General features: G+C 30.5%; 1 protein-coding gene across 6 annotated transcripts in view; it reads left to right on the forward strand.

The window, feature by feature from the left end:
* Window positions 1-15,392, forward strand: part of LOC106458840 (band 4.1-like protein 3) — a 198,313-nt gene that overhangs the window by 154,321 nt on the left and 28,600 nt on the right. For all 6 annotated transcript variants that reach the window (XM_013918392.2, XM_022385187.1, XM_022385189.1 and 3 more), the window contains 2 exons: window positions 6,997-8,061; window positions 11,606-11,833. In XM_013918392.2, coding sequence (XP_013773846.1) covers window positions 6,997-8,061; window positions 11,606-11,833 — 1,293 coding nt within the window. The remainder of the gene's footprint in view (window positions 1-6,996; window positions 8,062-11,605; window positions 11,834-15,392) is intronic.

A 15,392-nucleotide genomic window follows, 5' to 3' on the forward strand; every position in this document is an offset into this window, starting at 1 on the left:
AGAAATTTTAGGTCTTGTTGTCTCAGTACTTCCTCAAAGGTTTACTACAGAAATTCTAGAAATTGTAAGTTTTTTTTTTTTTTTTTTGAGATTATGTACAATAACAATGCCATGATCATTGTCTGAATTGGGATAAACAACCACCCAGCTCTACTTCCAAAACCAATGATAACTTCTTTGAATGTTATCCAACTATAGATTATGAATTTCTCATAAAATAATGCATATTCATAAAGAGTTTCCTACCAATTCTGCTGCTGTTGAGTCAGACTTTGCGTGCTAATCAAAACTGGTGTAAAAGTGAAATTAGAAGCAATAATAAGGATAAATGCATTAAATGAATGTGTTTATTTTTGTGGATACTACATTTGTGAACACAAAAAAATGAAACCAGAATATTAGATTAGAAGGAAAGGTAAGTCTGACCAAAGTGTTGTGTAGATGAAAATAAGGAATAAAAAAAAACAGTGTTTTGTGTAAGTAATGTAAAAAAAGCCAAAGGGAATAAAATGGAAAAAATAGGACCAACATTTAAAATGCACAAAATTTTTATTTGGCTGACAGCCAAAATTAAAAGACTTGATGTTTCTGTAGCTTTATGCTACTATCATCATGAATAAAAACATAGCTGACAAGTGGGTAGTCTTATTGGGAAAAGGTTTAACTCATTATAATCTTTAAGGGTGGTATGAATATTATACTTAAGAAATAAATATTTCTTTCCAAGATGTGCATTATCTCTAACTTACCCTTCATCTCCATTTAGCAAAGCTAATATTCAATTCATTATGAGCATTAGGTTAATTTAAACATTTTTCATACCATTGTATCAAATGACCCATTTCAACAAGTGTAGAAATTAGCATTTCTTTTTTAACATACATAGTTCTTATGTTCATTAAAACAGTGTTTTAAGTCATGTTTAGTTTGACCAATATACTTTTTATTGCTTTCACACCTAATTTCATTTTTACCTTTTTTATGTAGAATATCTTTTTCTTATTATCTTTAATACTAGGAACTATTGTTTTAATTTTGTTAAATATAGAAATGAAATTATGTTAGCTGAATACAGTGGTGGTTTGGCTAGGTATACCTTGTACATGTGATAATATTACTGTACTGTTAAATTTATTATCATAAACCTGTTTAATCTAGTGAATTCTTGATAAAAATGGGATTATACTTTCAGTGATGTCAACATATAACTTCTATAATTAGCAATGTTTTTTTATATAATTTAATTTGTGTTACAACTTAGAATAAGAACAAGTATGAAAAGCTACTAGTTTTTGATAAAATAGGTGACATGATCATTCATATGGTGGCATGGAGACTGAATATAATAGTTTCAGTAAACAGTTTTAGAAATAGTTCCATTATTATTTCCTCTAACAAGTACATTTGAAAAATAGTAAACGGTTATCTTGTTCAATCTCATGCATAAAATGAACAGATTTAGAAAGATCAACATTATTTAGATAATTGGCAAATGTTTTAACTCAGTATCTTCATATCATCAAATCAAGAATGTATCATCCACAAACCTAATCCAACAATCAGATTTTAAAAAGGCCTTATCAAAAGCAATACATTTGAAACTATCCATATGAAGGTCACATAGGAGTGGAGGAAGAAGGGAACCCATGATTAATACAATATTCTGTTCAAAATACTTTTTATTAAATTTGAAAGAATAATTTAAAAATAGTTAGAATAATGATGTCAACAACTTGAGATAAAGAAATGGAAGCTAGAACAATTTTTCCTGAAAACAGTTTATCACATCTTCTATCAGAGTTTTAGTAAACAATGAAAGTACATCACCTGACACCAACCTGTCAGAAATATTAAATTTAATGCTTTTAATTTTCTCATGAAATTCAGTAGAGTTTGTAATGGTATGTTTATTCTTACTACTCAGTGTACTTTTGCAACATACTAAGATGAGATGCCTATACTGGTTATAAGAGGTCTAAACTATTGTTTCACTTATGAATCTCAGATAAAGCATAAAAGCAGGGTGGCAAAAATGGGAAGGAATAAGATTTTTTTGTTCATGTTCAGAAGACAAAGTTATACATTGATCAACTATTTTTTTTTTTTATCAAGTTATAAAACTGTTGTTTGGTCTCTTCTAAAAGAAATATGTAAACCATCATTTAATAATAAATCTACACTAGAAATATAATCACATTTATTCATCACCTCTATGCACACACCTTTGTCAGTTTGTGTAAAAACATTATTACTTTTATAATTTAAAGACTATAAAGCTTTTTTTTTCTTCTTTTGTCAAATTATTCTCAACTTTAATATTTTGTTTCAACATTATATCCTGGCAATGATATTTAATAATAATTTTAATTTTACTATCTATTATTAAAATATTATTAAAAAACATCATGTTTCAGTAGCTATATGTATATAGTTTTATAGGGAAAAGGTTTAACTTATTTTAATTTTTAATGGTGGTATGAATATTATATGCAATAAATCCAAAATTTCTTTCCAAAACTTCATTATCACCAACTATCCCTTCATGTAGATTTAGCAAAGAATTATTTAATATACAGAACAAAATTTCTATTGATTTTTTAATATTCAATTCACTTTGAGTGTTAAGTTCACTTAAAACTATTGTTTCATGCTATTGTATCGAATGACACGTTTTGACAGCATGTTCAGGAAGTGAAGAAATTAGCATCTTTTTTATCATGTACATAATAACCTTTGTATCTTAAGACATTTTAAATTATATTTCTTCGACCAATAAATTATTTATTTTACTATCTATAATTCATTCAATGTTAAATTCAATACTAGTTACCACATCTTTTAAAGGTAGAATTTGTGAAGTTACTGCAAAATCAAAACCTAAGTTCAATACCTTAATTGCATGTCAGTAAGATTGACATCGGACTTATTAAAAACTTTTAGGTTACACAGTAGTAGTACTTCAGAAGTTTGCTCTTTCTTAGGCTTACATAAAGATTTAAGCTAAATGTCCAGTTGTTTATTGTATTTTTTATTTTCAATTCTATTTCAATAAAATTCATCAATATCACATGTAAGCAAAAGGAAGATGTGCAACTTTCATTCCAAAAAAAAAATTAAGTTAAAAATTATTAAAGTTTTGTTTTTAGTTTGCTTACTGATAATAAGTATTATTTCATTACAAGTTACAGCTTTTACTGTAAGGAAGAGTATTTTTTAGAATGGGTACAACATTTTGATCACTGATGTGATCATTTTCAAGTAAACAAGTTTTAATGGTAAAGAAAGTTTTAATATTTAAATCAACATTCAACAGTCTAACATTGTATTTAAATTTTAGAATTAATGGTGATTACTTATGTAGGTGCATATCAATCCACATGAATTGACAGATTATTTATTTATGGCTGAGCAGAAGAAACAAACAAAAGTGAATAAATATGGGAAAATGGCATGTGTTATGCAAAATATTTGCATAAGATTAGAAACGTATAGGAAATAATGATCAAACACATATAGAGATGTGCTTACGTATTTGTTAATTGTGGATTGTTTAATTTTATTAATAAGGTTTCTCTGATATTTCTCCTGTTCAGAGAAACTATGGTTCATATGTTCATGGTCTTGGGAATTGGGTTTTTGTGTTCTTTTAACCAGTTACATCCTGTTTCAGCAATGTAAAAGATTGAGCAGTTGTTACTCGTTATTTTGTAAACGTTTCCTGGTGAGGTGCTAATGTTACATAATTTTCTTAACAGGTGTTTAATTTTCATTCCAGGGAGTGAAAATTTATCTAGGTGTGATGTTGAGGTTATATTTATGTGCTGGTCTTTTCCAAATTTCTGATAGAGATATGCTAGTATTTTCTGTATATGAATAGTACAGATGATTAGGTATCTTTGTTTTTTGGAGTGGTTATGAGTTTATTAAGTGTCTGTTGTCTGTGTTTTTTCGATTTGTTAGTGGTTTCTGTAACTACTTTAGTAGGGAACTGGTTTATGTTAGTAAAGCATTGATTTAAGTGTGCTGCTTGTTCATTAATATTTTCTGTGGTGCATATAGTATATGCTAAATTTAGGAGGCTTTTTAGAGTACCTAGCTTCTGGTGGATCAAATGTTTAGAAAACCAGTTTGTCATTTTTGCTGCATGTGTGTTTTCTATAAACTTTAGTGTTGAATCCTTGGGGGGGGGGGTCATGTGATGTTAACAAATAAATAATTTTTGTGTAATTATTTTCATTTGCAACTGTGAATTGTATGTCTTTGTGTAGGTTGTTTATGTGTTGAAGGTATTTTGTTTGTTCATCTTGACAAGTAAAGCTGTAAGAAATGTGATCTACTTTCTAAGCCAAAATGCAGGCTTATATAAAGAAGTGAACTATGGCATGTTGTTCTATGTGATGTAAGAGAAGAGAAGCCAAAGTACCTGATAATGGATTTCCCATGGCAAGTCCATGTAACTGAAGGTAGTATGAATCTCTGTATTGAAAGCAAATAAACATGGCTAGTTGTAATAGTTTGATTAGGTGTTCCTGTTTTATGTTGATTCTCTTTTTGGGGTCTTGTGAAATAATTTCTGCAGTAAGATGTATTGCCTCATAACAAGGGATTTGATGGAGTAGGTTTACAAGATCGAAGCTAGATGTAATGACATTACTGTTTAAACTATGTAAGTGTTGTAGGAAGTGTTTTTTAATTGGGTGCTTATTTTGGAAACATAAGATTCCAAAATCCAGCTGAAGTATTTGCCAAGGTTGTAATTTAAAGAATTATAAGAAGACATAATTGGGCATAAGGCATTTCTATCAGAAACTTGGAAAAGACTAGCACATAAATAAAACCTGAATATCACCCCTAGATTCATTTTCACCCATAGAATGAAAATTATATAATGAATGCACCCCACCAAAAAACATTTACAAAATAAATTGTAACAATTGCCCAGCCTTTTACACAGGTGAAACAGGACACAACTTGAAGATCAGGTTAAAAGAACACAAAAAACTCTTCCTGAGACCATGAACATATGATCAAAACCAACTACAATTTTTCTTAACAGAAGAAAAATCAGAGAAACCTTATTAATAAAATCAAACAACCCCACAATTAACAAATACTCAAGCACATTTCTATATGTGTTTGTTCGTTATTTCCCCAGACATTCCTAATGATTGATATGCTCATGCATAAGTAACCACTATCAATTCTAAAATTTAAATACTAAAACCTTCTTTAGCATTAAAACTTGTGTACTTAAGAATGATCACACCCCTAATGGAAACATCATACCCATTCTAAAAAATAGTCTTTCTTACTGTAAAAGCTGTAACTTGTAATAAATAAAGTTTATTAAAGATCAAAATACAAGAGAAAGAAGTGAAATATCCAAACTAAAAGTTACTGTCTGTAGAAATTGTCTCTGCAGCAGTTTAGAGAATATCTTGAACATTTCTGTTGGAACATAATTAGAAAAGAAAATGAACAATACAATAAGTAATTAGATATTAAATTTTAATCTTTATGTACACCTAAGAAAGAGCTAACTTCGGAAGTGCTCCAACTATGCAACCTTATAGTTATTAATAAGTCTGATGTCAGACTTACTGACATGCAAATTAATATATTCTTCTTCTTCTCTTCTTCTTCTTTGTTCCTGTTGTTCCTAGTGGAATATAGGGCTACAACAACACTTCGCCAACGGAAGTGTTTTTTGTTGCAGTTTCTTTAGCAAATTGTTATCGGGGTGGAGTTGCTAGCCCCACGCCCAAGTGGGCATGTTTGGTGCAACAAGAATGCGAACCCGCGACCCTCGGATTGCGAGACGAGTGACTTATCCACCGGGCCATGCCGGGCCAATTAATATATCAGTTTAGGTTTTAATTTTGCAGAAATTCCATAAATTCTACCCATAAAAGATGTGGTCACTAGTATTGAACCTAATGTTGAATGAATTATGGATAGTAAAATAAAGAATTTATTGGTCGAACTAAATATAATTTAAAATATCTTAAGAAACAAAGGTTATGTACATAATAAAAACATACTAATTTCACCATTTGCTTAACATACTGTCAAAACAGGTCATTCCATACAATGGCATGAAACAATAGTTTTAAACGAACTTAACACTCAAAGTGAATTGAATATTAAAGAATCAATAGAAATTTTGTGCTGTAAATTAAATAATTCTTTGCTAAATCTACATGAAGGGATAACTGGTGATAACACACAATTTTGAAAAGAAATTTGGATTTCTTACCTATAATATTGATACCACCCTTAAAAATTACAATAAATTAAATCTTTTCCCAATAAAGATACTTGCTTGTCATGTATGTTTTTACTCCTGAAACGTGGGGTCTTTTAATGCATCAAATAAATTTTTATTGTATATTTTAAATGTTGGTCCTGTTTCTAATTTTAAACTTTATTGCACTAGTCTTCTGGATTGGATTTTCAAATTTAGCCAAAAGTAATAATTTTATGGCATAAGGGATAATAAAAGTAAAATATACACATCAATTAAACATGAATGCATTAATGACTTTAAATTGGCTGGTTTTAATACTAAAATTAGAAATAATAATAGTGACACTGTTTATGTTCTGTGTTAATAATTATTTGCTTTTGTTATTGAATACTTGAACCTAGGTTTATACATAATGTTTTGTTACATTGTTAATAGACACTCTAAATATATGTATATCCAAAGGTGTTGAGTTTTGCTTTTCAATTTTGTTTTATTGATCCTGTTCAATGTTTGTTTATTGTTTATCTTCTGACTCTTTTTGAGTTTCTAAGATGCATTTTCTAGCACCAAAGCCACAATTGTAATTAAAAACAATATAGAAGTTCTAATTTTTTATAAATATTTGTTTATATTGCATGCAATTTCATTTCCTGTGCATGATGCCTTGGTGTACAAAATCCTTTGATTTAATAACTTCTCAATGACTTACCAATTTACACTAAGTATTTGGGCTGTGGAACTTATTGTAGGTGGATAAACCAAAAGCTGCTAGAGATGAGTTTGTGATTAAACCACCAGTTACCCCAGCTTCTAAATATCAGGAGACAGTGTCAGACAAGTCAAGTGAATGGTCTAAGGAGGGGAGTGGAGTTTTAGTTACAAGCACACCACGAGTTTCTGCCCCGTTAGCTCTTGCAACTGAAGAAGATGAGCCAGAAGAAAAACATGGCCAAAAACCAAGATCTATGTTTATTGGCAAAGGGGATACTCCTTTTACCAAGGAATACATTTACAGTGTTTCAGAAGATCCAGAACAGACTGATAAAGGGGCTTACAGTCCTAAAGAATATGGATTTTCATACACTGGTAAAAATTCTGGTGATGTATCTCCAGTCACAAGACATGAAGACTTGTCTCCTGGTACCATACAAGTCACAGGTATTGCTTTTACTTATAATCCACCAGAATTGCAGCAAGAGCCAAATAACAAGTTAAGGTCACCCATTTCTGAAAACAAGAAGAACACATGCAAAGGTTCTACCCAGGAAAATGAAGACAAGGCAGAAGTTAAGATAAGAGTAGACAAACCATTGTTTGTGCCAGTTAGTGGAAGTGGTAGCCCACAGAAAGAACCTCCACCCAGTAGAAAGGACATAGAAGCAACAACAAAAAAAAGCCCTTTGAAGAAGAACCTCAACCCAGTACTGGTCACAGCAGCTAAAAGTCAGCAATCTAATGTGCCTTTAGTAAAAGGTGGACATAATTCTCCAAGTTCTGAATCATCCTCTTCATCAGAGGAAAATGAATCATCTGACAGCAGCATGGAAGAATATTGTAGAGAACCATTCTACCCTGAAAAGAAGTCTAGTAATGTTCCATCACAAATGGTAGAAAAATCTATTACTGGTGGCCCTTGCTATGCTAAAGTTTCTAGAAAAAGAGTGATAACCAAGCCTGATGGAACTACTGAAGAGGTAGAGGAGACCATTGAGCCTTCAACACATGGTGTGAGGGATTATGCAGCTACTAAGCCAGTTGTAGTGGGTGTAGGCCCTGCCACTTTCTCCAGTGTGGAACCAGCTATCTTACTAAAGGTTTTTCTTGTTTTGTTTTATTGTTATTTCTCTTGTATATATATATATATATATTTTTTTTTTGTATACTACCTTATATCCATGTGTGTTATATGTATGTTGAACATTCTTAGAACTATGGCTTTGTTCTCTTTTTTTTTTTCTTTTAGCAGCTGCATTTGTGTATGTCATTTTTCCCTGAATGTTGATTGTACTTAATTATTTCACTATTTTACTTTGTATACATTAGGTTTTCATTTCCTTACACACACAGCATACATTACAAAAAAAATAGCTTTAGACTCATCTATCTAAATAAATATTAGTAATAAAAAGATAAATTTTCCCACCAAATAGTAATATTCAAATTTATTGACAGCTTATGTTAGATAGTTGGAAAAGTTTTATATATATTGGAATAAGTACAACGTTTTGAACACTAGTATGGTCATCTATCTAAATTGTGAATTTGGCAATAAAAATAACAAAAACCTGATTTAACTTGAAAAATGAAATTTGCTTACCCAATTTGTGTGTTGTCAGCCACTTGCTTCCATTTTCTTACCATGTACTTGAATATTTATTGTTATAAATTATATATATATATTGTGATAAAATTTGATCATAAAAACATTTGAATGTACCTTATGCTACTAATCTTCGAATGAATCAGTAATGAGGAAAGACTGTATGGAATAATAAAACTAAATTCAGAAATATAATCTAATTTAATTTTCTTAGTAGTAGGTGTATATAAGTTGCATGTTATTATATGATTAGTCCATTTCAAACCAAAGGAAAATTTATTTTGTAAGTTTGGATTTGATGAGAAAAATTATATGCAAGACATTTCAAAACATGGTATTTCAGTATTAGCACTTCATTTATTATTGTTGTATATGATAATGCACAAAGACAACTTGGCACAACAAGAAATGGAGATTTTGGTAATTGTTTTGGCTTTAATTACCCTAGTTACAGCATTGTTTTCTTCATATCCTGGTTCTATGTAATATACGATTGAAAAGTTCTAGGTGATTACAGAAACAATTTATACTTCAGTGCACTAAATAAAAGTAATTGATCTTCACATAAACAATTCAACACAACAGATACAACAAAAATGCTTTGCTGAGTGCAAGAACATTAGGAAATTGTTGATAGCTGGACTTTTTGCTCTACCTTTTTCAGTTGAATGTCTGTTATGATAGATACTTCTATGTTTATATGCCCACTCTTTTGAGAAGAATACTTCCCTGTAAACTTGCTTAAGCCATCTTTGTCTTTTTCCCTTATATCTGTATGAATATTGGTAGTTGGATTTTACATTATTTGTTCTTAAAAATAATGTTTTGTGTTCAGTAATTTTTGAATTTTTTAAGAAGTAAGTACCTATATCATTACTTTCAGTAAATTTATCCCTTTTAGTAGACTCTTGATTACAGATAGTTTAAAGTATCTGTAATGATTTCTACTTCTGAAGTAATGATGAGTCTACATAGGCACACACGTACCTACACAGGAGGGTTGAGGGAGTTCAGCTGAACCCCCTATTTTTGTGTATAAAAATGTAAAAATATTGTGCTTATATAGTTATAGCACAGCTGCTTATGGTATTTAACATTTTCTACATAGTCTACATTCTACTGATGAAGTATTAACATTTTTAGTTTGAAATAGTCGCATGCACAGAGTTGTTTAAATTAGTAATATAATCTAACAATTAATAACTATTCTGCATGTAGATAGTACAGTACTTTGCTATAATAAAATGTACATATTTATGCTAATTTAAGTCTAGCTCCCCATGCAGTGTTAGAATAGAATGATGATTTGTTGACTTTTCATTCGTTTGTGGATTGTATGTGAACAGCTATGCAATTGTTTAAGCTATATTTCATGCATAGGGGGGATAGGATATTTAATTTGAGCTGCATAAATTATAAGCAGTTTATAGTAAAATCTACTTTTAAATTAGCCACAGTTTTCATTACTTGGGATCTATAGCACACTTTACAAAGGCTGTGTAGTGAACCCCACTTATAAAATAGCCACATTTTTAAAAGGCCTTTTTCACTCAGGCAGTACACATTATGAAGAATCAACAGTAAACTCTTGTTTTCCAAAAGATAGTCACGTATCTGTATTAAGAGTTTTGAAGAAAATGAATTTATTTTTCTTATGGTCAAAAATGTTTGTCACAGCAATTTAAAGTAATCAAGAGTCTGCTTCACATAACTTTGCAAATTTGTAATATAACTTAGTTTGTCTTATATACACACACACAAACAAATAATTGCACAGTATTTTTCATATATAATAATAAATCTCTTTGCAAGTTCAGTCAATAAGAATATTCTTGCTTATATGAGAGATGTTCACAAAGAAGTGGGATTTTCTTCTGTAATTTTAAATATGAGTAAATTCAAGGTTTCAAAGATCATGTTAATAGATCAATATACAACTGCTGTTAGTCACCTTGAAAGTTTTATTTATATATAGTAGATGGTATTTATCATAATAATAAAATGACAGTTGCAAATGGCATTAGTTTGAACAACATGCTGCATTTATCATGTAATGAGTGGAATTGAAAAATTCCTAACCCATCACTTTATGGCTTCCATCTTTTTGTACCTATCAAGGATGGTATGTGTTAACAACATATTTAAACAACTGATGATATTAAAGCAGTTGGAAGAAATTGGATTCATTATACAACATCTAAACATTTACCAAACTGGTATGATAATGCTCATGGAATAATAGAAAAAATATTTTATGCTTAACTGGGAAGGGACTATGTTGAGAAGTGATGTCTGGCTACCTACATAACATCATCATTGTTGTTGTTGTTCATGCTTGGTTATATTTGATATGATTGGTTTACAGGAAATAAAATCCCATTTCTGTTTGAACACACACTTATATATATATATATATACACATACATATATAGAAAAATAGAGAGAGATTTGTATAATTTTTGTCGGTGTGAACCATAAATGTATTTCAGATTTTTCACACCGAGTGATTAAGCAGTACTATAGAAAAAGTTTATTTATTATTATTTAAATGTTTGTTTGGATTTTATAGTGTGACTAGAGTAGTTTTTAATGTATTGCTTTTCAGTAATTCAAGTAAAATTACAAAGTTAAAGCATACACTAGATAGATAACATTACATTTCCATAATTATAAATTAGCTTTGTGAAAGCTTAATATTTCCATTTTTGTTACATTGTAGGTAATCTGGACACCATCTGTACTTACATCAAATGAACAGCTACATTACTACTGAGAATTTCTGTGATCATTTAACAGTTTCTATATTGTATGTTTATGTTTTACAGTTCTTGTACAAGAGATTATATAAAAACTAAACTAAACTAAAATCACTATGGTCCTGCAAATTAAGTAATTAATCTTTCCACTCTAATACCAATTACCATAAGTATGATAAAAGATATGTAGCTGATGATCAAAGTATATTTTGGTATATATCAAAGGTTCTCTGTAAAGTTACACGGGTAAACATTTATGAAAACACAAGCTAAATCTTACAGCCTGGGATTCAGGAAGGTAGGCAGCCCATGACCGAATCATCAAGTATAGTGATGTCTACTGTGAACACAGTTACCACCACTCAGGTTCCTAGTAGGGAGGTAGGACCTCCTGAGAAAGAAATTTGTTTTCCAAAAACCACAAGTAGTCTAAATACAGAAGACAGATGTTTTACCCATGAAGTGTCTCGAAACTCCCATACCTTCTCAAGTCATTCAGATGATGTACAGGTAATATATATGATGTTCATTACTAATAATATCTACTCTTTATACAGTACTGTTATTTAAAAAACTAAAAACTGATTTTCATTTTTAAAGAATTCCTAGAAAAATCATTATAAATTCATAAGCATTTTGTTGTTTTAATTTTGATTGTGTAATGTAATTAGCAAAAACTACTTGATTTTTTGTTTGTTTCTAAGCAAAATATATAAATGAAATGTGACATCATGTTTCAAGACTTGCTGTTATCTTACTATTACTATAATTTTGGTAACACAAACTTTGTGTTAAGATACTATTAAATTTCAGTGTCATGAGTAGAAACTTACATTAACCTAAATCTACTTATTAATTAGCTACAAATTTTTTATACCTCTAGATACTAATTACAAACTACTTTTTATGCTCATTATTTAATTTCTTTAGTGCCTGTTGGTGTATAAAAGACATTTTAATACTAGTAATAAATGACTTTATAACACAAGTTTGTTATTTTTCTTTAATTTTGGACATCAACATTTTGCTTTACAGTTTGTTCATGAACATTCCACTAAAACATGAACAATAACTGAAAGTACAAAGCTTTAGTTGGTTTAAATAATAAATTATAATCATATCTGAAGATTCGCTATAGATTCTAAGATTTTCAATGAACAATAGTAAAATCAATAAATGAATAAATAAATGCACTATAAGAATTTTTGAAGTTTTATTTTGTGAATGTAACGAAATACAAAAACAACATAAATTTTTTCTTCTAGCCTTTATATAAAGGATATAGTATAAAATAATATTTTAAAAACAAACTCTGTGATTGGTTATGTATGAATAGACCGTGATTGCAATATAGCCTTCATAATGAATTTTTCAAAATTCAAATTGAAAATTTAAGAAAACTTTTATGATACAATTTATGATCCACAAGTGTGAATCATGTTTTGCTTTAGAAAATTATAAATGTTTGTTATAAATAAATACATTAATCATTGTACGTAAATCTATATTTACTATTTAATAATTTATATTTTAAATGTTAACAAGATTATTTTAAATATTCATAATTGTAGAAATATATATTAGGTCGTCAAGAAATTAATGTGTAAATTTTAGTATACTCTAATCCCTTATAGTGATGGCACACAATGAGACACACAATTGGCATATAATGCTGTTTTAATACAAGAAGGGAAACAATGCCTCTCTAGCCACAAAGAATATAGAAATGTTTTTAACGTTCATAAGTGTCGACGATGGTTCAGCAAATTTCATTCAGGTGACTTTAGCCTTAAAAACTGTGAAAGCAGGGGTTGACATGTTGGAATTTATATTGATTCTGAAAATGCTTGTGGAGTCTAACCCAAAGCAACACACTCATGAAATGGCCCTGAAATTGCATGTTTCTCATGAAACAATATGTAAACATCTAAGAAATATGGGAAAACTCCATGAGGGTGTTTTTGTGAATGTTGCTTCATCTCTTCTAGTGTGTAATGTGCGTGAACAATTTTTGGACAGAATTGTCACCAGTGATAAAAAATGGATTCTCTATGCAAATATTAAATGCCAAAAACAATGGCTCAGTCATAGACAAAAAACCACTTCCGACCTCAAAACCTGGACTCCATCCGCAGAAAGTGATGCTTTGCACTTGGTGAGACATCAAAGGAGTAATTCATTTCAAACTCCTCGATGCAGAGATCTATAGTCAGCAACTGGAATGTTTAAATCAAGCCCTTAATCATAAACGCCCTTCACTCATCAATCAGAAAGGTGTTGTTCTTCTCCACAACAATGCACATCTACATGTGGTTGGGTTTTGCATTCAGAGCTGGACCAATAAACATAAGTCCTCACACATGTATTACAGGTGTCTTTGTTCCCTCACTCAGTTGGACTCATGTTCACTGCTACTGTGTTGTGGGTCATGGTGGACGATCATGCAGGTTACAGTTCTTCTTCTTGTGCTATCCCTCGAAGATTTTCATGTACCGAAATTATTATTGTGCTGGGGGTGGCTCATGTTTGATTGGTTTTGAGTGGGACATCTTTATTATTCCAATCACCCGGATGTCAGATTCCTGGATCAGTGAAACAATTTATTGCTTTGCTATCATGTGTTCTGCTCACAGATTAGTGGGTATGATACTTCCCTCTAGTCTGCTGAACTTTAGGTAAAGACAATATGATCCTCTTTCCTACCCCCACCAAGCTACTGGGGTGGTTGACTATGGAGGCATCCTCCTGAATGTGATAGTGATATATGATACACACAGTTAACTTTCCATCAGTATGATCCTCTTTCATACCCCCACATGGATATTGGTTCTTGGTGGCTGGGTTTTGAATGCACTTTTTCCTTGGGGCACATTCTTTTTATTCTCACCCACGTTACTGTCATCTATAAGATTGAGATTCAGGTATCAGGTGGTTCAGATCCCTTTCCAACCATTGTTCTGTCCCTTTTAAATATGCTTCTCCCTCTTTCCACACTGGGTGTAGAATATACCTGGTACAGGATCGGTACAGTCTCCCACATATTATCCTCTACTGTGAGGATCCCCCCTTTTAGGATGTTCTTCAGATGCTTCATTCTTTACCTTGCACCAGTCCATCCACTTATTGAATGTGGGATTCTAGCTATGTGAGAGGATTAATGAAATTTATTGGAAGTTATAATTTTCCAATACTGAAAATGTATTTCCGATAGATACTTACTTCTTCTCACCCTTCCTCCCCAGTGAAAACTGGTGCTTCATTTTTTCTGCCAAAACTCGAAGTGATAGTTTGGTAGAATCAAACAGAGGGAATCACATGCATCAGGAGGGTGTCATGCTGTTACTGGTGGAGGGTTGTCACATGATAATTTACATGCGAGATGCAGTTGAACCAAGTTGATTGTGGGGTACATGGGAGCTCAAGGCTTGTGCCATGTGAAAATATTTTTTTGCATATAGAGGGCAGTACTGAACGAGAATAGCTATTTTGTGAGGAACATATAGGAAATAAATTTTCAATTTAGGAAAATTATAACTTTTAGCATTGTAAGCCTTCAGGCTAACCACTGAGCCTCTGGGAGACATTGCTAATTTCAAAATTTTTGAATGTAACTGAATACTTTGCTTACAAGTACACATAGTTATAGATTTACTCTGTGGAAGAGTTCATCTTTGATGTATTTAAAGCACAAACTTTCAAAACATATACATTGTTGTGCAAATTCAAAATACCAAAAAATAACTTGTTGTTTATGGAAAATTTGTAAAAATGTGATTTACTTTATTTTGCTGATAATATTATTATAATTTGTTGCCTTTAAGAAACGAGAGCTTATTTTATCTTGCAGATAATATTAACATATTAAAACTATATAATTGTATAATGTATGTGCAATTATACAATTAAAAAAGTTTTCTTTCACTGTACTTTAGAGTTTAAAGTTCAAAAGTACCTACATATTACTGTGAAATAAAAAATTAACATTACAATCATTACATTATTGTTATTAACTATTTTTCAGTTATTTTGAAAATTATCATTTTGTCAATTTGTATTTGATAATTCTAAA

The sequence above is a fragment of the Limulus polyphemus genome, unplaced genomic scaffold, assembly GCF_000517525.1.
Source record: "Limulus polyphemus unplaced genomic scaffold, Limulus_polyphemus-2.1.2 Scaffold521, whole genome shotgun sequence".
Classification (NCBI taxonomy): domain Eukaryota; kingdom Metazoa; phylum Arthropoda; class Merostomata; order Xiphosura; family Limulidae; genus Limulus; species Limulus polyphemus.